Genomic DNA, 24,178 nt, shown 5'->3' with positions numbered 1-24,178 from the left:
TTTTGCTTTTTACATTATCAGTATGGAGACGAGGTTCCTGGCCCGGAGATTGAGAAATGCCTGGAACGCTCTGGTGTCCAACGAGAGGTGGAGCAACAATTTACGGATCACCCTGCAGTTCCTCATCAGCCTGTGTGGAGTCAGCAGTGATACCACACTGTTGCCTTATGTAAGTGTAGTTGTAGTCATGAAATGTTTTTCACAAAGATAAAGGGTCATGTGTTACATTTGATAGTGATAATGAATACCATAACAAATATGCAGAGATAAATCAGTTAATACCGTATATTTGTGGCTCTTTAGATCAAGAAGGTGGTGATATACCTGTGTCGCAACAACACCATCCAGACTATGGAAGAGCTCCTGTTTGAGCTCCAGCAGACTGACCCAGTCAACCCTGTGGTCTTGCACTGTGACAACCCACCCTTCTATCGCTTTGCTGCCAGCAACAAAGCCTCCACCTCACAGACAGGTGAGATGAGCCATTCCTGTCATAATTTAGGATTTCTATGAGTGACTTCACTGTATTTCTAAATATTCTCTCTTAAATGTCTTATGTGTAGGCACCACCTCCAGCAGTAACACTGTGGTGGCTGGTCAGGACAACCTGCCAGACACAGATGAGAACAAGCTGGTCAGAGAAAGTGAAGAGCGGTCAGTATCAAAACATTTACTTATATACCTGTCTTAACTAGGCTTTGGCAAAAAAAACTAAAAATTTCACTTTGAATGTCATGCATTGATCTCAGTAGGGCCAGGGCTCACAACAGGCTGGAGTCTCGCTACAGCAACAGCTCCGGAGGCTCCTACGAGGATGAAAAGTGTAAGTTGCCTTGGTTCTCATGAGAATGAATGTACAATGTTGCTGGCCTTGTACAATGTGTACTTACACACAGCCCACAGGGACTCACAGCTGTCTGTCATTTGGAAAGAGCTCTAGGACATGGATTCTTCCTGTCAGTCCTAAATGTTTGCCACTTAAACATAAGACCTTTATGCTAATTGTCACAAATGCCCTCTATACAGGAATACATTTACAGACTGACATTTGTTTTTATGGGAAAGAGAGGGGATTACCTTTTAAATAAACATAGCTACTGCTGTGGCCAGGCTGAAACCTCATTCACTGCATTTAAATTTCCGTTGTAGTTGTTTATCAGACATGTTATTTGGACACAGGCCAAGGCCCACCACTGTCCCCTATGACACACATACAGATTTAACCTCAACCACACTGATGTTACCCAGTCTATCTTTAGCTGGCGTCTGTGTTGGGAGGTTTCCAGGCATGTGACTATGTGACTAAGCAGAGCTGGAACCAGACAAGTACAAGGGTGGGATCCTTCCAGGGCTCAAGAGTGCGACCAAAATTTTTAAGAGTGCGACTAATAATTTTTCTAGGTCTCACCGGTGCACCTGACGTTGCCCGGGTGAAAACATAACACAATTTATTTTGCAAGCGCATCATCTCTCTGTGTTCTCCTGTGACCGAACTCACACACTCATGGTAGGATCATATCGTGTTCTAAACCAATAAGAGACAGAGCTCAGGCGGGCCTATGCCTCTGATTGGCTGTGGTCCTGTTCACCGCGCTAAGTTGTGTGTGTTTAAAAATTGCGCGCGACCTGAGCGCCAGAATAGCTGACTAACTGAAACGGAAAAATAAAATAAACGGGACAAAACGAGGGAAAATGAAGAGAGGCAGAAATATTGAAAGTTATTTCATTAAGAAAACCAAGCCTACAACCAGCCCTACTACTATAATCCCATCCATCCCCACTACTGAGAGTCCATCCCGTCAAGACACGGAGCCCTCGGTCCTGGTGAGATACCAAGCCCCGGTCCTTCGGCGACAGCATCAGATTCGGAACCAGAGGAGGAGACAACCGAGTCTGGGATAGAGCCCGGCTCCGAGACCCAAATTAAAAAGGTCAAAATATATTCCTTCAGACAGGACTGGCTGAAACAATTTCCCTGGCTGAGGTACAACAAAGGACGTAATGCAATGCACTGCGTGTACTGTCAGGAGTGCGGTCAGAATATGGCCGGAAATACTGCATTTGTGAGCGGGTCAACAGCGTTTCGTATAAAAAACACATGATATGTCATGACTATGGAGAGAATTCTGTTCCTTTATTATTCAATCAAATAGAATAGATTTGCAACCAAAAAAGAGATTTGAGAGCAAAAAAGAGTAAGTGGCAATCAAAAAAAAATTTTTTGAGATTGAAACAGAATAGGTTGCAATTGAAAAAAAAATATGAGAGAACATATTTCTTCAACTTCAATCAAAACTAATGTTTGTAAGTAAAAACATGCGACCATTTTGCGTCCTCTTTGCTTGCAAGTTCTAAAGTTTTGTTTGTGAATTTAACTGCACTTGATGGGTGGGGCCTATGCTGGTGGACGAGAGAAGAGTTTCTATTGGTTGGTTTGACTGGCTACGTCTTCCGCACTTCTCCCTGTGCTGTGCTGCTTGGAGAAGCCTGTTGCTCTTGAAACGTTTCCCATAAGTAATGAATTGCGCTATATATCGTTGGCTACAGCCTGCCGTACATTCACAACAACAACAACACAAGTAATGTATTATAATGCCCTGCTGCTGCAAGCACACTGATTAGCAGCAACATGGTTGTCTCTGCTAGTACCGGCCTGAGCAGAGTAGCCTAATGAGTGAGTGAATTACAGGGAGGCGTATACAACGTAGGGCTGGAGCCCTGCCTTCATATATAAGCAGGGGACACTTTCACCAAGCCAGTGTCTGACCTGATACAGTTATTTTAAACTTAACCATGACAATTAAGCATTTTTTTATGATGTCAAGCATTTTAAGAGGACAATATCGGCCTTGTTATATTCTTTTATTTTTTTTGTTTTAAGTGTTACTGGTGCACTGGTATAGTGTAGTAGTAAATTACAGTGTACCACTTGGTGTTGGTAAAATACCTGAGCTGCGACTTAGCTCATCTTTGGAATTCCACATGTTTTGAATGGTTTGTAAATGACCTGTCACATTAAAGTTTGTCACTGCTTTGATTCACATGGGAAAACTTTTTTGTACTTTACAGTCTATGGTCTGTGTACTTTCAATAGATACCATTAAAGTTCAGAGAGTGTATGGGGATATATGTTTTATATATGTTTGTTTATTTACTAAATCTTGGTATTGGTCTATTTTTGTAGCTGAACCACTCCCCCCATATGCTGGTTGGCTACTGGGCGTTCTGGAGACCAACCATCCTCAGCCGTTACCCATGCCTGTTAACGGAGGTTGCTGGGCTCCTCTGGTTGACTACCTTCCAGAAACCATCACACCTAGAGGACCGCTGCATAGGTATGCACAAACAAACATGGATGTACACTGAATGTGCTGTGAAACAACCACAAAGAATCACACACAGACAGACTCAGACAGTTTGAACAGTGACTTTGCTATCAGCAACTTATCAGCGGAGTCAACAAAGAGAGGTTTTCTGTTACATAGACTAGTTACACCTACTCACAGATGGTCGGATAAACTCCAGCACAAAATGAAACCTAGCCAACTCGCTCTGTCTCTGCTATGCAGAGAAGGAATGTTAGAAAGGATTTAATCATTCATCTTCTCTGTCACTCTCGACGCCCCAAAAATCATTACTTAAAATGAGATTCAGGTTAGATTGATGATGCATGTATTTACAATACATTACGGGAGAACAGACTGTTTTATTACGTTAATGAGACTTTATATTGAGGCAGATACAGTTTCTGTATTTGTAGTTTGTCATGTTCATTATCATTCAGTAATAAGTAGTGCTGTCTGTTTAACACATTATTAACGGCGTTAACGCAAACCCATTTTAACGGCGTCAATTTTTTATTTTCGAATACAGTAACACTAAATTAGTTGATTGACAGAAAAACATTCAACTATTTAGATTTAAGTCATTTTTATGAAAAAGTCCCAAAAAAATCACTGGTTCAGATTGCTCAAATGTGTTTTTGTTTTTCCCCCATGATATTAAATGAAATATCTTCTGGTTTTAAACTGTGCCTGTTCAAACTAGCAACCTGAAGACTTTGGACTCCATATTTTTTTATCTATATTGAAATTAATCCTTAATTGTACCCCTAGTTTAATTGAAGGACTGAATTATTATTCTAAGTGTTGTCAGAGCTCCAGGACAGTACATGTGGCCTAATTGACATCCCATGGGCTTGAACCCAAGCCTTGAATGGATGAAAGGATAGTCAGACTACTCAATACACCACCCCTCAGCCTATGGAAAGAACACATATTGTGGATATTATGTGCACTCTCACACAGATTTGTGTGTATTTCTTTGTTGATCCTCAGGTGTAACATCGCAGTGATATTTATGACTGAAATGGTGGTGGACCACAGCGTGAGAGAAGACTGGGCTTTACATCTGCCCCTGCTACTACATGCCCTCTTCTTGGGTAAGCGTTCACATACACGTAACTCAACTTTGGTCTACTGTTCTCTTGGTACAAGAAATCTATGTATGGAGCTTTAAGCTGATTAGAAAGGAAAAGAAAAAGAAAGAAGAGTTTAATTTAGTAAAAGTAAAAGTAGTAGTAAAATGTCACAACAATTTTTGACCAGAGACATTCTTATGTGAAAAACTAGACTAGCTGGTTGGTCACCTGTATAAACTTTTTGAAGTTCTCCAGCCCGTCTCACTCTTATCGCCCATTAAGGGAACAGCAGGTAATTGAACTAAAAAAGATCAATAAAAAGTCATCATTCACTGGGTGTCAACAAGGGGTTTACCATCAACACATACAAAGACACACACACCCAAAAATAACCTTGAGGTGTGTAGGTATTCTCTGTGACGTTCAATAAGCTTGTAGCGTGACTGTGTGAAGTTTTATCTCCATCCCACACAGACACGGAGGACAGACTGTTCTCTTGTGTCACCACAGACACGGACACATTCCCCAGGACCTGCATTTCTAACAAGGACTGTATTATCTAATACGTGGATACATACCTATTATTATGCATTCTGCATATTCAGCATACTAACCCTCATATTAATTATCATCCAATCAGTGTGCATCATGTCTAAGAATCCAGGTTAGATCTATAGGCCTATGTAGGCAAAAAAGCAAAGGACTAAATATGAGAGAAAACACTGGCGCACATAGTTCAAATAATTCAGGTGCACTTCAAAGATATGCGTTTTACCATTTATTCTTCCACAAAACACATAGAACATACAACAGGGTCTGGTCAGATAGTCTTTCTTTGCTTAAAAGGTTCCTAACTGAGTGAAAGGACCCAGAAGTATTTGAGTGGCAGTAATGATAAGAGCTGTTCCAATTCTCTAAATGCTGATGAAAGGTGCTTCAAAGCTTCCTTTTATTATCTTCTTTAGCAGCATCTTTTAGATACAAAAGGAGATAATGCCATCCCCAATTCCTTTTTTTTCCCTTATGTCATAACTTGTTAATATGCGTCTATGTTTTAAACTTTGAACAATACATAATATAATTATAATATACGTCATAGTGTAATGTAGCGTTGGCATCAGTTATTCCTCATTTTGGGCTTTGTTGTATTGCCATCCTTTAGGAATATCATTTAAATGTTGTAATTGTTCAAGAACAACCAGATTCATAATGAGTTTTATTGCCAAGTAGGACCCTCAGGCTCTCTTTCAATGCCACAAAATATGAACAGGAGAATGCAATCAGATATAACCAGTACCATTACCGCCCAAGCTCCAGTGACCATGCCCACCACCTATAATAACAGTGCAGTAAACAAGACTATAAAACATAGAAAATTACCGAGACTTCACACACATGGCTCCTACGCATGTTGTAATGTTTCATGTTTCTGGACTTGTATTGGCAGATATGTTTTAATTACAGTAATGTACAGTACATACGGTTTGTTTATTTAGATCCCTATTGTAGCTGTAGCTACTCCACTTCAATAACAGAAAATACATCCGTTACAATCATACTAACAATAGGAGTCAATACATTACACAGTTACTAAGGCACACAGCAAATAACACCAAAACCTGTCTAATACAAACAATAGCTCTATAAAATAATTGAATCACTTACATAATTGAGAAAGTGAAATACAAGCTACCTGGTTGGCAGTTGCTCTTGCAACCAACCAAGTATAACTAGCCCTTGTACAAGTGGGAGTTAAGAAACGGTTGACCAACATTTCTGGACAATAGTATCTATCAATATCACTTCTCTTAATATATTTTATTCTTATAAGTAATTCCTAAAAATTTACAAACTTGTATTTACAGAAAGACAGATATGCAGTTAAATGTCAGTATCAATACAATCAAAATCTAACAATTAAACAAAAAGACAGTCAACGCACTTACTTACTTTGCTGTGTTTGTCTTCTTTATATGTATCTGTATCTATGTGTTATAATATAGACTGTGTTCTACTTTGTGTGCAGAATGATAATTCTGTTGATGTCTTACTGAATGTGTATTTTATCAGGTCTAGACCACTACAGACCAGAGGTCTATGAACACAGCAAACGTCTTCTTCTCCACCTCCTTATTGCCCTTTCCTGCAACAACAACTTCCAGGTCAGAGTGGAACCTTAATACTTGTTATCATTATACCATTTTAGCCTGAATTAACATAGCATTGCATACAGTGGCTACAGAGAGTTATTTATTCAAACATACACCCATCCACACTGGACAACGGAAGAACGCTCATTTTTGTGTTTCCAGGTAATAGCCTCAGTTCTGATGCTGACAAGAGAGATCAGTGACAACAAGACCCTCACCATTAAGTCCAGCTACCACACAGAGTACCAGCAGTCACGTAAGTGAAAAACATTTAACACACATTTATTAATCCTGTGACAATTACTGGTGTATTTAAATTATTGTTTCGTCCGCTTTCAAAAGGGAGAACTGATTATGTTGAAAGTGGACAGTACATAACAGTATGACAAAGCTGCAGGGCAATATATTATTAATACATTTAATTCTGTGTACTTCATCATCATGTTCCTTCAGATGCCCCTGACTTCCTGCGAGAGTGGCAGACGTCTCCGGTGGTGGACTCTGGCCTCAGCTCCACCTCCAACTCTTCCTCTGCCAGTCTGGGTGGCGGCAGCACTGCAGGCAGTGTTGGAAATTTGCCCCTTGTGACACCTGACGACCTGGAGGACCTTGAAGATACGCCCAATGAAACTGACGAGAAGATGAACAAACTCATCGAGTTCCTCTCCACCAGGTATGCACAAGTCCAGTGGTGTTTTCTGCAATTGTACTGCAGAAGTGCCACTGGTGTGTGTGTGTGTGTGTGTGTGTGTGTGTGTGTGTGTGTGTGTGTGTGTGTGTGTGTGTGTGTGTGTGTGTGTGTGTGTGTGTGTGTGTGTGTGTGTGTGTGTGTGTGTGTGTGTGTGTGACTCACTTTAGTGCACGATGTGTGCACATATTTAAGTGCTTCTGTAACATGTATGTGGTGCTACTGGTGGTGGGTATACAGTGCCTGGAGTACTGTGTTGTTGTTGCTCAGAGCGTTTGGGCCGCTGTGGTTGCATGAGGACATCACACCAAAGAACCCCAACTCCAAGAGTACGGAGCAGCTCTCTAACTTCTTACGCCATGTCGTCTCTGTCTTCAAGGAGTCCAAGTCAGGTGAGAAACTGCTCACTTTAATGTCAGATGTCTTTCACTGAATAACAGAAATATAAGGGCTCCCTTACTAACTTATGATTCACATATAGCGCTTCTGAAAACACTTCTTGAGGCAACCCACTAGACTTAATTCAAAATCCAACACATTGAGCACAATAGAGATCTTCTAACCAATCTTCTCAATCCTCTCTTTTTTATTTTATATCTTAAAAGTAATAACCTATATCTCTAAACAAACCTGCATTTGTACCAATCTGTTTATACAGACTTCCACCTGGAGCAACAGCTGAGCGATGTGGCTCTACAGACGGCTCTATGCAGCTCATCACGTCACTATGCTGGGCGGTCTTTCCAGGTCTTCAGAGCCCTCAAACAGCCAATCAACAACCACGCTGTCTCTGACCTGGTCTCACGCCTTGTCGAGGTGGTGGGAGAACACGGTGATGAGGTTCAGGTGAGAGAGAGAGAGAGAGATTCTCGAGTTCGAAGCAGCATTTGAGAGAACTATTACAGCACTTAACACTCTCCTTTCTCTGCAAATGAGACTGCATGTTGGTGCTGATGTGTGTTTAATTCAACAACGTACGTGTGTTTCAGGGCTATGTGATGGAGGTGCTATTGACGCTGGAGTCAGTGGTGGTGAATCTAGCAGAATGTCTGAAAAACAGTGACCTTATGGCAGCTCTAACCAGGTAGGCCTCTGCTCTTTATCAGTAAAAACAATTAATTTATCCAGCCTGTATTTTGTTAAAACGAGGACACCATATTAAAGTATATTCATTTTTTCTGTATTTCATTCACAGGACGTCCTCACCCGACTTTGTGACTAGCGACAAACTGATGAACAGAAAGAGCACAGGTCAGTTGAACTTCCCTGGCCCAGGATTTGTCGGTCTGTCGTCACAACGCCACCAGCGCTCCTATTCAGTCCCCAAGAAGTTTGGAGAGTGTGCCCACCAGTCGAGTGATCCTCCTCGCAGTGCAACTCTGGACCGCATACAGGCAAGAAAGGAGGATTCTTGTTTAATGCTGGAGCAGACTTGCTGAACAAAGTACATATCAATAATTTAGTTATAAATTAAATTTTCAATCTACAGGCCTGCAACAGTCACGGCCTTGCCCGAACAGGAAGAACCCCTGGGTCATGCACGTCATCAACCAATCGTATTGATCCCAGCGTTCTATCGGATCCTGCCCACGTTTCCCATCCCTCATCGATACTGGCCACAGTCTTCTGGGTGGCAGTGTCACTCATGGAGTCAGACTTTGAGTTTGAATATCAAATGTCACTTCGCCTCGTTCACAAGTTGCTGTCAAAGGTAGATATGATGAAACTTACTGATCTTAGAGGGTTAAGTTATGTAATTGTAGGAACAAATGTTAGGAGAGGGCAAGCAGTTTGAGTGATTTCTGAAGGCTGTGCTGCTCCTTACTACTGACTGGACCAAGTCGTTTAAACTGAAGTACCAACTGAGCCATCCAAAGAGCCTCACGCTATTAGTTCTTAGCTACTAGGACTTACAATTGTACAGTTTATTATATTTTAAAATTAAATCCTCCTGTCCAATAAATACAATGGGATTCCCAGCTATCAGCAATGCCTCAGGTTGTCATAATGCATTTCAGGGGGGACACAATAATACAAACAACCTCCAGTTTCAGTTAAACAAAAACATTCTTCTTATTTCCCAGGTGCCCTTAGACAGAGCGGAGAACCGCGAACGCCTAGAGAAGCTGCAGGCTCAGCTGAGGTGGAGCGGGTTCTCTGGGATTCAGCAGCTTTTGTTGAAGGGTTTTACCTCCCAGGCCACTTTTGACCTCACATTACAGCTCTTCTGCCAGCTCACGCCAGTCTCCCGCGTGCCTGTTGTTGACAGTTCACAGTCTATAGGTAGGTATTTTCCATCCTGTAACATTTTATTAGCTCATTGACAAGTCTGTAGTTTTTATTTCCACTGGGTGGTGTTCAACCTCTTCTCTCTGTGCAGGTTTCCCTCTGAATGTGCTGTGTCTGCTGCCTCATCTGGTGCAGCACTTCGGCCACCCAACTCAGTTTTGTAAGGAGAGCGCTGAGAGGATTGCACAGGTACTTCTTCACTTAAGCCTAGTTTCCTTTGCTTTAATTGAGTTACCTTTTGGTTAGGCCAGGCTTTATTAGGCATTAAAGCAAGTTTCTTTAAAAAAGAAAAAATCATGCCGTAGAGATGAAAAGCCAAAGTTTCACATAAAAGCAATGCAGATTAAAAGCATTTTGCCTCTTCCACTATCTTATGCTCTCTCTTTTTGTCTCTCAGGTGTGTTTGGTGGAGAAGCACACAAAGCTGTCCCATTTGGCCCACGTTATGACTCTCTATAAGACACGTTCCTACACACGGGACCCCTTCTCCTGGGTCAGTGTGGTTTGCCGCTACCTCCATGAGGCTTTCTCCGACATCACACTCAACATGGTCACCTATATGGCCGAGGTAAGTCCTGATAAATATGCACTGCATACCTTATTTCTAGATTTACATAGTTAACATTCTCCCAGTGTGGCTACAAAGATGTACTAAAAGTATTAGTTTTGTTAGGATGTTTCAGTAATCTTTCTGTGGGGAGTTTAATTCATTCATACACCCATTGACATTGCCCCTATGCAAGATAACATTGTGTTTGCATACTTTTGTCAGTCACTGAATGTCTCTCTCCATCTCTCAGCTGCTGGATAAGGGCCTTCCCAGCATGCAGCAGTCTCTCCTCCAGATCATCTACTGTCTGCTCAGTCACATGGACCTGACTGCTGTACAAGTCAAACAGTTCAATGCCGATGTCACAAAGACCATTGAGAAGTTTGTCCAGGTAACTGTAACGGCAGTACTTTGTGTTAGTTGCTGCTTACTGCACTACCACTGTGTGCTATTTTGTCTCTCTTATACTGTATGCTGTGTTTGTGATTCTATAGACAGTACACTGGAAGGATGCTTTAAACATCTTGAAACTGGTAGTGTCACGCTCTGCCAGCCTAGTTCATCCGGTGTACGGCCACTCACAGGGTGACCTGTCCAACCTAGAGGTCAGCAGGGTGTGGGACGGTTCAGCCAAGGCACTGCCTGGAAAAACACTGGACTTCACCTTTGACATCTCTGAGGTAAGGAAGCCACAAAATTAAATGGACATTAAAAGTGTTAAAGTACAAGTGTTAAAAACACCCACTTACACTTACACTACTCAGCATTTTTAAAACGATGATATGCAAACATTTTCATGAGAGCCTGCCTCTATGTTTTCCTCACAGACGCCAGTGATTGGTCGTCGGTTCGATGAGCTCCAGGGTTCAGGGGGTAGAGAGGGCAAAGCCAGAGCCATGGCTGTAACCCGCAGTACTTCCTCCACCTCCTCTGGATCCAACTCCAACACCATCCTGGTGCCTGTCAGCTGGAGGCGACCACAGTCCTCTCAGGTAGAGTTAAACCCTATCATTTAGGTATCACTAAATCAAAATCTCAGATCTGTTACAGTTTATGTAGATTTCTTTTGTCTTTGGTATAGCATATCAATGCTGCTTGGTGTTGCAACACTAGTAACAACAAACTGTGTGATATTATGACAACTACAAATATCCGAACTGTCCATACTTGATATATGTCATACTGATTACCCTTCTTTGTTTTGACATCAAAGTCATATTTCTCTGCAGGTGCTTGCCTTAGTTTGACAAATGCTAAATTCATGGACGCTCTAGGCTCAACTGATTTATTGGTTATTTAAACATCTGAAGCAGTTCAAAGTGAACAAGCCAAGAAAGATGAATGGGTCTCGAGTTTGTGTCCATTCTCTCACTTATTAATACTCTTATATCTTGCGGTCTTTATCCTATATACAGAAAAGAACCAGAGAGAAGCTGGTGAACGTGTTGTCTCTCTGTGGACAAGAAGTTGGACTCACCAAGAACCCATCTGTAAGCTACCCCCCATCTCTTGTTTACAATACTCTACCTGTAGTGTTGGCTTGTTTACAGACAACATAAATCTACAAAACGGAAGAAGTCTGTTTTCTTTTAGGCAAATTGTGTTCTCTGTACTCTTTTTAACATTCAAGTTTTTGAAATTAACCCTAGCAAAGTCCTCCAATCTTTCCATATATATATTTGGAGAGTATTTTTCTGTCATCCATAAGGAAGTTGATGTTTTTATGTGAACTTCAACGACTGTCTGTGACGGGTGTGAATACCTCCTTTTGTTTCTTCGTGTCAGGTGATCTTCTCATCGTGTGGCGACTTGGACATGATGGAGGTGCGGGAGAGTGGCGTGTCATCAGAAGAGGGCGGAACCAGAGAGGACACGCTTGACGACACCGCCAGTGAGCAGCAGTTCAGGGTTTTCCGAGACTTTGACTTCCTGGACGTGGAGCTGGAGGATGGAGAGGTTCGATTCATAATTCACTGTATTTTATTCATGGACACTTAACTTATGTCAGTTTATTTGAAGTGTAGATAGTAAAGTATCTGTCTCTTTCCTTCCCTTTTGCCTTTAATGCCCGTTTCATTCATTTCTTTCTTTAACATGAATATATTTTAAATGTATTACTCTGTCCCTCCTCCTTGTCTCTCTCTCTGTCTAACTCTGTGTCTCTCTCTCTTCCCCTTGCTGCCTAGGAGCTCCAGGTAAGGTCTCTCACACTGAGCACTTACATTAGCTTCTATAAGCGCTGTGGTGTTGCTGGCTCCTTTGTTTGCCCCTTGAAAAAACAAAGGATGATAGTGCTTCATTTTGCTCTCACAGCTTGGTTGCAGAACTACATTTTCTGGCAATATTGCTCTTTGTCATATGGGAGATAAATTATATTGTAACTTCTTTATGGGATAAAGATGAACGCAAACAGCCTTTCCAGCATATTTTCATGCCATGAATAACATCATTATGCATTTTGCGCTTGTCATCTGACACCCTTAGACAGCAACTATTCATTATTTTGAAGGTTAATATTCGCTGCTACCATTGCCTCTGCCCTTGTCTTCCAATGTGTATGCATGTGTGTTTTATCTAGGGCGAGACAGTCGATAACTTTAATTGGGGCGTGCGTCGGCGATCTCTGGACAGCACAGAGCTGGGCGACCTGTTGGAGGAGAGCCAGCACTCAGGCAGCACCCCTAGTCTGGGTCACGAGGACCCCCATGATTCTGACGAGTCCTCGGAGGAAGAAGAGTCTTCAACTAGCCAGAGCCTCTCTCACTCTCAGCTTGTGCGTAGCCGTAACTATTAGATCAATACAACATTAACATCCACTGGAGCCTGAAAAAACGTTATTCTAATGACCCAGTTTGTCAGAATGAATCAATCAAAATTATAGATATCCCTGGTTTGCCTTCCTGTTCCAGACTAACCCGTCTCCATCAGAGGAAACCAATCACACCGATTCTTTATCTACTTCTTACGACACATCTGCTGAGCCACAATCCTTCAATGCTACCACACCGGGTCAGGGAGCGCTCCATGATGATCACAGTGCCCTACACGTGAGGAATAATACTTATAATCATATACACAGATATGTACTTATGTATTTGTACATTTGTTATCCTGAGGAAAATGTCTTTGTCACTTCAGGGGAGGGTGTGCGGTGACGATGAGGACACTCATGCCCAGGATGACGACCTGTCACTGAGTGCCAACGAGCTCCCTCACGGCTCGGACTGCGGCGAAAGCCTCACCCTGGAGTTGCCAGGGCAACCTCAGGATCAGCTGCGCAGTCTGGACCACAGCCTCAACCCAGACTACTGCCAACCACCGCTGGACTTTCTAGACCCCAACTGTCTGCCCAGGTGAATGTGACAGACAGGAGTACAAGAACAGGAAACAATATGGAGTATTGTTTCACGGGAACTTTTTATCAACTGGCAGATTCACTGACAATTGGACTAAACCTCGGGTTAAACTGCAGTCTAACTGCTTATTTTAATCTGTCACAACCACAATGTTTGTGTATACAGCATTAGGGCAAATCAGGTCAATTATTATAAGATGTTATTCACAATGGAGTGTGCTGCAAATACTTTTCTGAGACATCCAATTTTCTGGCTTTCTCATATATAAAAACCGCTGTTAAAACAATGCTAATGAAAATAGACTTTAAACCATGTGTAAATAACTAAATCACTAAATAAAAACACTGCTACATACATAATACATACATGCAAAATAAGTGTTTCTCAACCCCGACATGTTTTATATGTTATATTGTAGTTAGATTCTGTGTGTGACCATTGTTTTTCTTTATTGCATTATATTTTCTGTCCCCTGTAACTTTTATATTAGGCTAACTTTACAAAAAGCCAATACTTTTTTTCAAAATACTTGAACAAGATAGCTAGAAGTAAATAGAAGTGGTGATACAAAGCCTTTTTTTTCGGGGAAGGTATCAAACCCTTTTTTTTTCTCTGTACCCCCATTTCTTTCCCATTTCCATGGCGACAGCTTACGTGATGATGTAGATGACTTGGAAGACCTTGGTTTTCCTCCTCCCCCTTCTCCATTTTTCTCCGCCATCTTGGCAGCCTTCCAACCCACAGTGTGTGACGATGCTGAGGAGGCATGGCGTTGTCATATCAACCAGCTTGTGACCGACTCGGATGGGTCCTGTGCCGTCCACACTTTTCAAGTCTTCTCATCTCTCTTTAAGGTAAATCACAGGAAGGATTAGTTGAAATCATTCAGAATTCATCATAACGTGTCCCCGCGTTTTTTTTTTTTTGTGACTCTGACTCAAGCAAACTCTCATATCCAGTCGGATTTACAACTGTATAATAATTCTTCAAACTGTCTTTATTCCCCAGAACATCCAGGGTAAATTCTGCCTCCTGACAACTGATGTTGCCACTTACCTTGGAGAAGGCTTAAGGGGCATCGGATCGAAGTTCCTCAGGTCCTCACAGATGCTAACCACATGCTCGGATTGTCCCACAATCTATATTGATGCTGACACGGTGAGGATTGCTGGCAGACATAATTGCTTTGGTGTTTATTACAGCTTGGCGGTTGGATCAGCCTTTGGTAGTCTGCAAACAGTGGAAAATGAGATTCGGTCTATTTTTAACCCTTTCCTTTCTGCTTGTTGGTCTTTCCAGATCATGTCCTATGGTCTCCTTGAAAAGATGAAGTTCAGTGCGCTGGAGCTGCAGGAGTATCTAGATACCTACACAACCAGAGAGGAGGCCGCTGTATCGGTAACTGAACCTTTACACGTTATAGCTATATCTGTCCGTATTTCCAACAAAATATTCACCATCTCTCCTCTTTTCCACCCTCTTGTTATTACGTTTTTTCCCTCAGTGGCTGAGGAACTGTAAGGACACATTTCCCAGGTGCCCTGGTGACAGTGTGGTTACCTGCCAGCCTGGAGACTCAGAGGAGAAGGTACGGGCAAAGTTATTTACTGTAACATGCAGATGTTTCAGGTTTACAGGGAAACACGCTCAGCATACGGGTTATTTTTTCGTCTGTGTTTTTCATGTCTGATCTCGTGACTCCTCTGTGATTTTGTCACAATGAAATGTCTCTTTGCATGTTTGTGGTGTGTTATCTATTTTATCTCTCTAGGACTAAATAAGGTTTAAAGTTTCTGGGTTTTATACACTTGACTAATTCTTGCTAGCTTGACTGTAAATAGGCGTGGTTTATACTGTGCTGTGCATGTGTTTGATTGACGCTTTGTCTTCCTCTCACCTCACTCTGACGCCCTAACATGCTCTCTCGCTGTCTAGCAAATGGAGTCTCTTGCAGTAAGTTCTCTTACAAGTTTCTTCACTTCACTGCCTTAGATTCCTCTGAAACAAACTGCTTAATTTACTTTGCATAAGACAATCAGCTAGCTATTGTGTGTTCGTATTCCTTTGCATTTGTGTGTATATTTGGTAGGTACTTATGAGAATACGCGTCTGTGTAGTTTTTCGACTGATGAATCTGACCCTGTTTCTTCTTCAATGTCTTCTAGCAACTGGAACTTTGTCAGAGGCTCTACAAGCTGCATTTCCAGCTTCTCCTACTCTTCCAGTCCTACTGCTCGCTCATTGGTCAAGTTCATGCCATCAGCTCTGTGCCTGAGGTGAGCCAAATCATAGTCCACAAAGACATAATTTACAGTCTTACAGCAAGCTCTTCTATTGGTTCTCCTGTGCCTACATGAGAAGATTCACTATACAAGTAATCTGTAGTCAGAATCAAATATAATAAATATCAATGCTGTCGATGTTTATCTGCTTGACTGTAAACGCAAAGGACCCTTAAGATTTGGTTATTAAAGAACTGTGAGTTGTCCACTAGCCCCAGACAGCAGGTTCAAATGCCGTTGAGGAAGCAACTAGGAATATGTGCCACATCAAAAATAACTATATATATCTTTATTATACAAAATATATATTTTGGACAAAAACAGCTTTAAGCACAAAAGAGCAACCCATTAAGAGTCATGTGCAGTATTAGATTGTGTTAGATTAACGGGAGCCAACAAAGGTGCTATAAAATTATTAAGATAACTTACTCACAATGAAGTAGTAACATCCACGGTCCCAGTTAGCTCGCAGCAGGTAAGTCAGCATGCTGCTCCTATTGCCACACCAGAATGGACCCACATACAGCTAAATTCAATTTACTCTCAATAGCGGCGTGTTCAATACACCAGCAGCTCACCAATAGGTGTAACAGGTCCGGCCAGACAAACTGACCTCAACTTCAGTTCCACCTGGTTACATTATGAGATAGTTTGTCCTTCCTAAATGTATTTTAAATTCAAACAAATGTGATATAAATGTTCGTTCTGTGATTACTGAAAAGCTCACACACACACACACACACACACACACACTCAACCACCGCCATCTGTTTCCCTGCCACCTTGTAGCTGCTGAACATGTCTCGAGAGCTTACTGACCTGAAGACCAGCCTACAGGCAGCAGAGGCCGCTGTGGCCAGCGACCTTGAACACAAACACTTGGCACACACTCACGCACACGCCACCCAGGTGGCAGCCATGGTTGTGCCCAGCTTCCCCACCTCGGAGGCAGCTGTGCAGGCCATACTGGAGTGCCTTAAGAACAACGAGTTCACCAAAGCTGTGCGCTACATCCAGGAGTGCAGGTGAGTCACAATTCAGTTTTTCAAAACTGTTACACTAGATAATGGTTCTCCTCAATGTTATTGGAAATGAATAAGCCCAACATCGGACGTAATCACACACCCAGTGCACTGCTCTCTTTATATCTACATATACTGACCTATCACACCTTCTTTTTTATCTCATCTTCAGGAGGCAGTGGCCCAGCGGAGTGTTTGGTGGCAGCTCAGAGAGCGAGGTCCAGACACTGCTCAATGTCTACTTTCGCCACCAGACGCTGGGACAGACGGGAACCATTGCCCTGGTTGGTTCCCGCCAGGACCTGAGCCTGATCTGCTCCAAGCTGCTGGAGCTCAACGGGGAGATCCGCGACATGATCCGCCGCGCCCAGGGTTACCGGGTCGTCACAACCTACCTCCCCGACTCCAGCGCCTCCGGGACAAGTCTCTGACAGGAGCTCAGGAGCCCCCCACCCCCTCCTTCCCCACCCTTACCTCCCCCATCACTGCAACTTTTGACCCTTCCAAAACCATCTCCGCAGCCGGCTCTTACAGAGGAGGCCCAGCAGCACCCGCACACCTGGCCCCTGCCTCCTCCTGTGTGTCTGCTGCCCCGGCTGCACAGTTCCAGACAGATACCTGCCTACCGCCCTTCCCAACACCAGAACCACATTTAGGCCATGGCCCCAACCTTTCTTCTCTGCTCTCCACTGCAGACTCTGATGCCTCTTTGCTTGATTTTCCCAAACCCCCGGACTTGTTCTCATCGCATAGCTGCTCAGACAGACCAGATTTTACACTGCCGCGCACACAAGAGCCAAAGAGGAGCTTTCTCAATGAGAACACTAACCTTTATTATCCTTTCAGAGGACATTCATCACACAGTTCACCACTGCTGCATATACACAGCAGCAAAGACCCCATATCATCTCGCACATCTAACACACTCCCGACTGTCGCCTCAGAACCCACTTTACTCGCGCACACTGACACAAACACATCACCCGTTCCCCCTCTGGGCTCACATCTCCCCCATTTCCCCCGGTCTCCATACAAACACTCTAGCCCTTCGACAGTTCTACACCCGGGCCATAACACAGTCTTAACCCATGGTCCTGCCCCATCTTCATCTCTTCTCCCTCCCCCGCCTCCCCCTCCCTGTCCCACCAGCCCAGGAGAGGCTGCGGCATGGGGTTGTTGTTGCTCCCTCAGTGGTGCCGCTACGCCCTTATCTCGCTACCTGGGGAAGGTGGGGCACGCTGCCCTGCCCCTATTGAAGGCAGGGGGGCTCCTGAATGCTGAACCGTCAGACGTCCAGACCTGAGACATAAACAAACAATACCAGAGGACCTAAAGAGTTTAGACGTCTGTGAATCAAAATGCCTGAAACTAACTACTCCTGAGCAGAGCTTTGAATCTGAAAAGATGACATACATATGACATACAGATTTTACACTTTAAGAATCATGTCCCAGAAATAACAGGATGTATCACTGAACCCGCTAGATAATACAGATTGCTGCCTGCTGATAAAGATGACTTGATGTGATTCAATCAAGCGCTAGCTTTGCTCTACAGCTATGTGCTGTAAAATCGATGTGCTCCTGGATTTACGTCCTGCTTGACGGTCGTCGTTTAGCACCGAATCTGTTCTGCACCCGAGGACTTGTGAAGGCTCTTAGCTTGGATCTCAGACTTGCTTCCCAGAGGAACTCGAGACCTGATGGAGCTCGATTGACTGCTGCCTCCTTCAGGAAGGAACATAGCTTGCTGGTCGTATCACCAGAGACTGTGAACTACCCATAACACTACGTAACATCACTGGTAGAGTTTTTGCTATTGCACTAAGTGGAGTTTTGGTATTAGTTTTTTTTAAATGTTACAGAAAGGAGGTTATTTTACTGTTTGTTTTCTTGTACTGTGAGAGAAAAGACTGTCACTTTTACTGAGAAGGAAAAGCCAAAAGCTGGATTAGATTTTCTCTCCTGTTGTGTCTACTACTACTTCGAGGAAATTGTGCAATGCATGACCCAGTTGAATGCTTTCTACTGTACTAGTGTCCTTTCTTTGCTCCCTAAAAGTCTGACCTCTCCAGACTGACTGAAAGACTGATCGACAAAGAGTGGATGCTGAATATTCAAGTGTAACTCCTCATGCTGCCCTTGCTCTGTTTATATTCTGTATCAGTGAACCAGCTCGTCTCCTGACTACTGTTGTAAACATTGGTAGACTAATCATGCCATTATGTGTGCACTCCTCTGTGGCTAGTGGTAGCATAATTAGTGAGTGGACACACTATATATTTCTCACTGTCCTACACTGAAACACGTTGACCTTATGTGTTCACATGCCATGAGGATGGTGCATGTATACACTCAAATATTTTTGTCTGTCTGTATAGAGTTTGTAGTTGTGGGCACACAACCATTGTAGCATATGTTTGTGTGTGGTATGTAGTTACCTTACACGTAAGGGAAATGCTGACATTCAGCACTCATTGTTGATGTTCAAAACAAAACCTGTGCTACTACTGAAGTCGAACACTTCCTGTCGTCAGCCCTTTTGTGACTCTCCCTCGTTTCCCCCTCTAGAAGTTATTTACTGTACAAATATCTTTTTCCTATTTATATCTGATCAGCTATAAATCAACACTCATTCGACTTACGTTTTATATTGATGTTCCTTCTCTCAAATCAAACTGCCATGCATGCATCTTCTGTGTACTGTATGGAGTGTTTGAAATATTTATTTACAAAATCATATTTTATCTGAAAGATATGTTTGTATGAGGTACAAAAGGGAGCTTTAAGCTCATGCGGGTATGATTTTTTTTTTTCCTACGTGTGGGAGAACGTTTGTGTGCATGCCAAACAAGAAATTGCACATTTTTAAAGCTTTTTAGATTAAGACTGTAGTTGTTTTTTTCACCTTGTAAATACTTTTACAGCCTTTGTGATGTTGTTTTGAGTTGATGCTCTGTACAAGTCGGTGTCAAAGTAAAAGACATGAAAAGTATTCCTTGGCTATTCATTGTTTTTCAACCCATCTAACTACAAGTCCTGTGTTTAGCCTTAGCCCTGACCTACCTTTCTATTAACGCTACTGTACCAAACAATTTTTTGTTGGTATTCATCTTCTTGCTTAGGATAAACTAAAAATTGTATGCATTCAAACCAAACAGGAGCTGTTAGAGCTCTAAAAGATTGTGCCAAAATCTAGATCAAGGTTTTAAATGAATGAATGCAAATTCATCAATCTACAAGAATGTATCAACTTTTGAAATGCAATAGTTTATTTCATTTTCTCTTTTTTACCAAAATAATTTTCATAGTTAAGCACCAGGACTCATGAGGGGACACAAATGACAGCCTTTTAGGGAAGTTGCTTCAAATAAAACAACCAAAGCAGAGATTAATCTACTCGCTGGCAGGAGAATAAATTAATTTCTTCAAGTCCGTTACTGGAGGCAACTTCCATTTGTGACATGTACAGATACTAGACGTCTGCTGACAAGTAATCTAAATGAGGAATGGGTGATTCCAGATCAGAGGCAGCTCAGACAATGTATTTGAAGCTGTAGGTGGCGTCACAGGACAGCCTCATGCCTTTGCAGCGACAACACAGGTCCTGGCGGTGAGGCCTCTTCATGTTAATGTGCCTCAGTTTCTTCTCACAGCTGCAGCAAGTCTGAGAGCAACCCTGACATAGAAGGGAGGAGAAGATGTAAACAGAAGAAGCAAGATTAAAAAAAAAAAAAAAAGCAAGCAGTCAGAGGATGCACAGTTTGCACATATGGGTATAAATGTTGGTATACGGTCCACATTGAGAGTTCAATACCAAACCCAATTAATAAAATATCATGCTACATTTCCTCTTGTAGCAAGACAAGTAAATGTACCTTGCAGAGGATGGACTCCACTCTGTAGGGGTTAAACCCTACCTGACACTTCCGGCAGAGCTGCTTGTAGTACACCTGACAAGATTAAAGAATATTCTGAATTCTTATTATGAATGCACATTTTGCCAAACGTAGATTGCAGCATAAACAAAACAGGGCACTTACCTTACTGGTTCCAGAGATGCACCACACATAAGCACTCTCCCACCGGATGTTGCACTTTTTGCAGTGGAAAAAGCCATACCTCTGCTCCAGGAACTAAAATAAAAACAGACTTTAGGGTTTTTTTAAAAATACATTTATAGGTAGGTCTATATGTATGGCACACTGAATGAAAACAGTCATGCAGGAAACAAACACTAGGCCTGAAAGTCCCAAACCTTCAGAGTCAGAACCGAGGCTGGATTCCCAACTGACCAGAGAAAGGGCTCAAATCACTGACTTATGAAATCTAGCCAGTCATTTATTGTACTGCTGTTATTTTTTATTCTTCTGTGTATTCAATCTTAGCTTATTTTCATCCTTCCATAAATCCTCTATATATAATTTATATTAGGTTGTGTTTCATCTTGTCATAATCCCATTTTTTTCCATCTTATTCAAAGCACTTTGAATTGCCTTGTTGTTGAAAGGTGCCATAATAAGAAACCTCCCTTATCTTGCGCTAAAAAATAAAATACATTCAGAAATGGAAAAAATAAATAAATAAAAATGGACCACTAAAGCACAATATGAACAAACATGATAATGGCCTTAAGGTGGGTGTACCTGATCTTGAAGCCGAGGGTCCCTGTGTCAAATCTAATTTGAATACCTTCATTATTTCAGTTTTGTGCTTCTATGCTGCAAATTTCCAAGTTAATGCATTTAAATTGAATTATTAGCATTTCTAGGCCTCTGCAGTATTCCAGTGTATGTAATGCACAGAGAGTTGGGAGAAAGGGGGACATGATAGGGGGCCAGCAGCTCATTTTGTCCCCCTCCCCCTAGCAGGTTAATCCAGACCATAAAGATTCACTAAAGACCGAAATCCCACCGAATACTGAGACTTTACTCTTAATAATGATCCTAATTGAATGATAAGATGAATGATCACAGTGGGAAAATGTGTGAATCCAATAAGAGTTAGTTCTCTTCAGGGTTTCCTGACACAGAAACCCACCTGAAAGTTTGACCCCTTTGAAGAACGGTGAAAGGTCGTCTTGAGGTCCCCCTCTGTGTCCTCACCACTGTGATCCTCAGCATCCTTGTCGGACTCGGCTTGTTCAACGCCTTCAGCCTCTCCTTCGCTTCCCCCCTCATCGTCGCAGAGCTTCCTCAGGTGGATCCTGCGGTCAAACACCGGCGAGTAGATGGAAACGGGCCTCAGGAAGCGCAGGGTGCTCACCGGCGGTGTGTGGCACGGCGCCTTCCACTCCTGCTTCAACAGATCCGGACTCTTCGGGGTCTTCGGGGACGCATGCTGGTCCCCCTCCGAGCAGAACAGCGTCTTGGGACCCAGCGAGCACTGGACTATTTTATCCACTTTGGCGTTCACTTGCACGCCGCACTCTTTGGTGTTTGCCTTCTTGAGTGGAGAGGCTAAACTGGGGTTGACCTGGGATATGATGGCCTTGCAGAGCTCCAGGTAGTTGAGGCCCTGGGGGGTGATGAAGCGGCCCTCTCTCTTACCCCAGCTGCCGTCCTGAGGTGGGAGAGCGCAGACATTGTACTGTGGAAACGTGGACAGGAACCCCTCCATCCTGGACCCATGAAACCGGTCCAAGTTCTTCCTGTTGGGATTTAACCAGTCCTCGCTACACTAATTGGATGATTGAGAACAGGGCGTGCAGGCTCTGATTGAAGCAGCAATATTTAGAGTTCAGTTTTTAAAAGATGTTATGCCTGTATGTAATATTGTGTTCATGTAGAGTCAACCATACACACAGGTACACAACCAATCTCTATTCTAATATTACACAGTCGGAGGAATAATTCTACATTTTGTGAGGGCTTCTTAAAAAGTTTAAAATGTTAATTCAATGTTAATATTTAATAATAACTGTATTTACTATATAGCCTACTGTAATTTCAAATAATTAGATTTAATTCAAATGATTTTATTCTGATGTTCACTGTTAAGGTCTGGGTTATTGAAATGCAACGTTTGTTGGTTATATTTTATTCCCCAGCCTGACATTATGTTAAATTCAAACTGTTATCCAAGCTCTGATTCAGCAGCAAAAGTCCACTGTTGAAAAAGTTAAGGCAATGTGCCCATTAATCTGTAGGTTTGTACAAAATGTGCTTTCAAGTTAACCTTTTAAACCTTTTACTCTGGGGTTGGGCTAAATGTGAATGTATTTTCTGCAGTATAGTGCTTTGTTGGAAGACTGCACATCTGAAACACATCTTATATTGGAGCTCCCCCTGTAGCTCATAGTGGCCAGAGACCCATCACAGAAAGTTACGGCAAGCAGCTGCTCTTTAAGGACAGATATTCCTTTCTGATTGATGCTCTGTAAAGCAGCATGGCAAGATCTTTGTTGTAGTTTTAAACCATGTGGATTGTTCAGGAAATCAGCAATTAGCTCCATGAAAGGACAAGTGTAACCAAAGTAAAAGCACCTGTAATGTAAATATGGAACAGATGTTATTGCATGGAGAAGTAACATATGAATGAATTTAGCAGGACAAAGAAAGGGGAAAATGAATCACTTTATAGTAGCCTAAGATGTATTTGAGATAAGGGCACGTGAATAGATGCACACTGACATGATAAAATACCCTTTAAAATATGAATAGCACTATTGAGAAGCAGCTAAATGGATTGTACAGATACATAAATGTCACCCTAATGAGAACATTATGTTTACTGTGACTCTGTCTCATTCATGAGATCATTTTCACACACAATTAAACAGTCTGTTGGTGCGTTCATGTGCTGTCAGAATACTGGGGTTCAATTTATGGTGAAAAAATAGAAGCCAATTCAATGTGGTACATTGTGATGCAAAATGTGCTTGTTTGGCATTTTCTGTAAACAGTAATATGTCCCTACTTTACTTGTAGGCTGTAATCTAACTGTTGCACATTTTTACACGAATAATTAAAATATTAATTAAACAGAAACATTAAAGATTTTCTGTTTACTCCCATTTTTGCAGCACAGTAATCTGTCAGTACAAGGCAACTAATATATTAATAGGCTTTTTTTTTTCTTTTTAAGATATCAAACGGGTAATAGGTTACAATACAAATAGGCCTATTATTATATTCTGAGTGAATAATCTTGTGTAAACAAACCCAGCTTTTACAATATCAATTTATCCATTCTCTCATATATATTTTAAATGCAAATATTATCAGTGTTGGTATAATATTTTCAGAGAAAACGGCCTACAGCTACAGCTACCGTCCACTAAGTAAACACCGTGTTAGGATATTCAATAATCTTCTAAATAAAGTACAATCCGAGCACAATTTGAAGGAGCGGCAGACCTCCATAGACTCGCTCTATAGGTGGCGCTACACACTCATTGGTGGTTTGTACCCATGGGCACTG

At 42.2% G+C, this 24,178-nt stretch overlaps 2 protein-coding genes across 2 annotated transcripts in view; one reads left to right on the top strand and one right to left on the bottom strand.

The window, feature by feature from the left end:
* The window catches only part of fryb (furry homolog b (Drosophila)), a 51,601-nt gene extending 31,850 nt beyond the window's left edge, over positions 1–19,751 (top strand). Inside the window, 34 exon segments of the mRNA XM_051400680.1 lie at positions 22–54; positions 56–169; positions 304–472; positions 564–654; positions 750–823; positions 3,185–3,335; positions 4,338–4,441; positions 6,491–6,582; positions 6,733–6,826; positions 7,024–7,243; positions 7,529–7,650; positions 7,917–8,104; positions 8,248–8,342; positions 8,454–8,652; positions 8,748–8,969; positions 9,343–9,541; positions 9,639–9,736; positions 9,945–10,115; positions 10,348–10,488; positions 10,592–10,777; positions 10,925–11,089; positions 11,513–11,587; positions 11,883–12,053; positions 12,676–12,870; positions 13,007–13,144; positions 13,236–13,450; positions 14,103–14,307; positions 14,462–14,611; positions 14,753–14,851; positions 14,958–15,041; positions 15,389–15,406; positions 15,619–15,729; positions 16,525–16,760; positions 16,930–19,751. Coding sequence (XP_051256640.1) covers positions 22–54; positions 56–169; positions 304–472; positions 564–654; positions 750–823; positions 3,185–3,335; positions 4,338–4,441; positions 6,491–6,582; positions 6,733–6,826; positions 7,024–7,243; positions 7,529–7,650; positions 7,917–8,104; positions 8,248–8,342; positions 8,454–8,652; positions 8,748–8,969; positions 9,343–9,541; positions 9,639–9,736; positions 9,945–10,115; positions 10,348–10,488; positions 10,592–10,777; positions 10,925–11,089; positions 11,513–11,587; positions 11,883–12,053; positions 12,676–12,870; positions 13,007–13,144; positions 13,236–13,450; positions 14,103–14,307; positions 14,462–14,611; positions 14,753–14,851; positions 14,958–15,041; positions 15,389–15,406; positions 15,619–15,729; positions 16,525–16,760; positions 16,930–17,188 — 4,884 coding nt within the window. The 3' untranslated portion in view covers positions 17,189–19,751.
* A 259-nt stretch (positions 19,752–20,010) lies between these two features.
* Positions 20,011–24,130, bottom strand: zar1l (zygote arrest 1-like). Its single transcript, XM_051400742.1, has 4 exons — positions 21,797–24,130; positions 20,800–20,892; positions 20,635–20,709; positions 20,011–20,435 (listed from the first exon to the last, which is right to left on the bottom strand). Exons 1-4 carry the CDS (start codon positions 22,373–22,375, stop codon positions 20,292–20,294), a joined length of 891 nt encoding a protein of 296 aa, XP_051256702.1. The 5' UTR covers positions 22,376–24,130; the 3' UTR covers positions 20,011–20,291.
* Between the last annotated feature and the right edge of the window lie 48 nt (positions 24,131–24,178).

The sequence above is a fragment of the Dicentrarchus labrax genome, unplaced genomic scaffold, assembly GCF_905237075.1.
Source record: "Dicentrarchus labrax unplaced genomic scaffold, dlabrax2021, whole genome shotgun sequence".
NCBI classification, from domain to species: domain Eukaryota; kingdom Metazoa; phylum Chordata; class Actinopteri; family Moronidae; genus Dicentrarchus; species Dicentrarchus labrax.
The sequence above is the reverse complement of the archived record's forward strand: the minus strand, read 5'-3'. Positions and strand labels throughout refer to the sequence as shown.

Bases quoted from the DNA above. Each gene is read 5' to 3' on its own strand.
- zar1l (XM_051400742.1), bottom strand. From the start codon at position 22,375: ATGGAGGGGTTCCTGTCCACGTTTCCACAGTACAATGTCTGCGCTCTC. The intron at 20,893-21,796 runs GTGGGTTTCTGT...TTTTTATTTTAG, and splicing joins CAAAGGGGTCAAACTTTCAG to TTCCTGGAGCAGAGGTATGG. The intron at 20,436-20,634 runs GTACATTTACTT...CTTCTATGTCAG, and splicing joins TGGAGTCCATCCTCTGCAAG to GGTTGCTCTCAGACTTGCTG.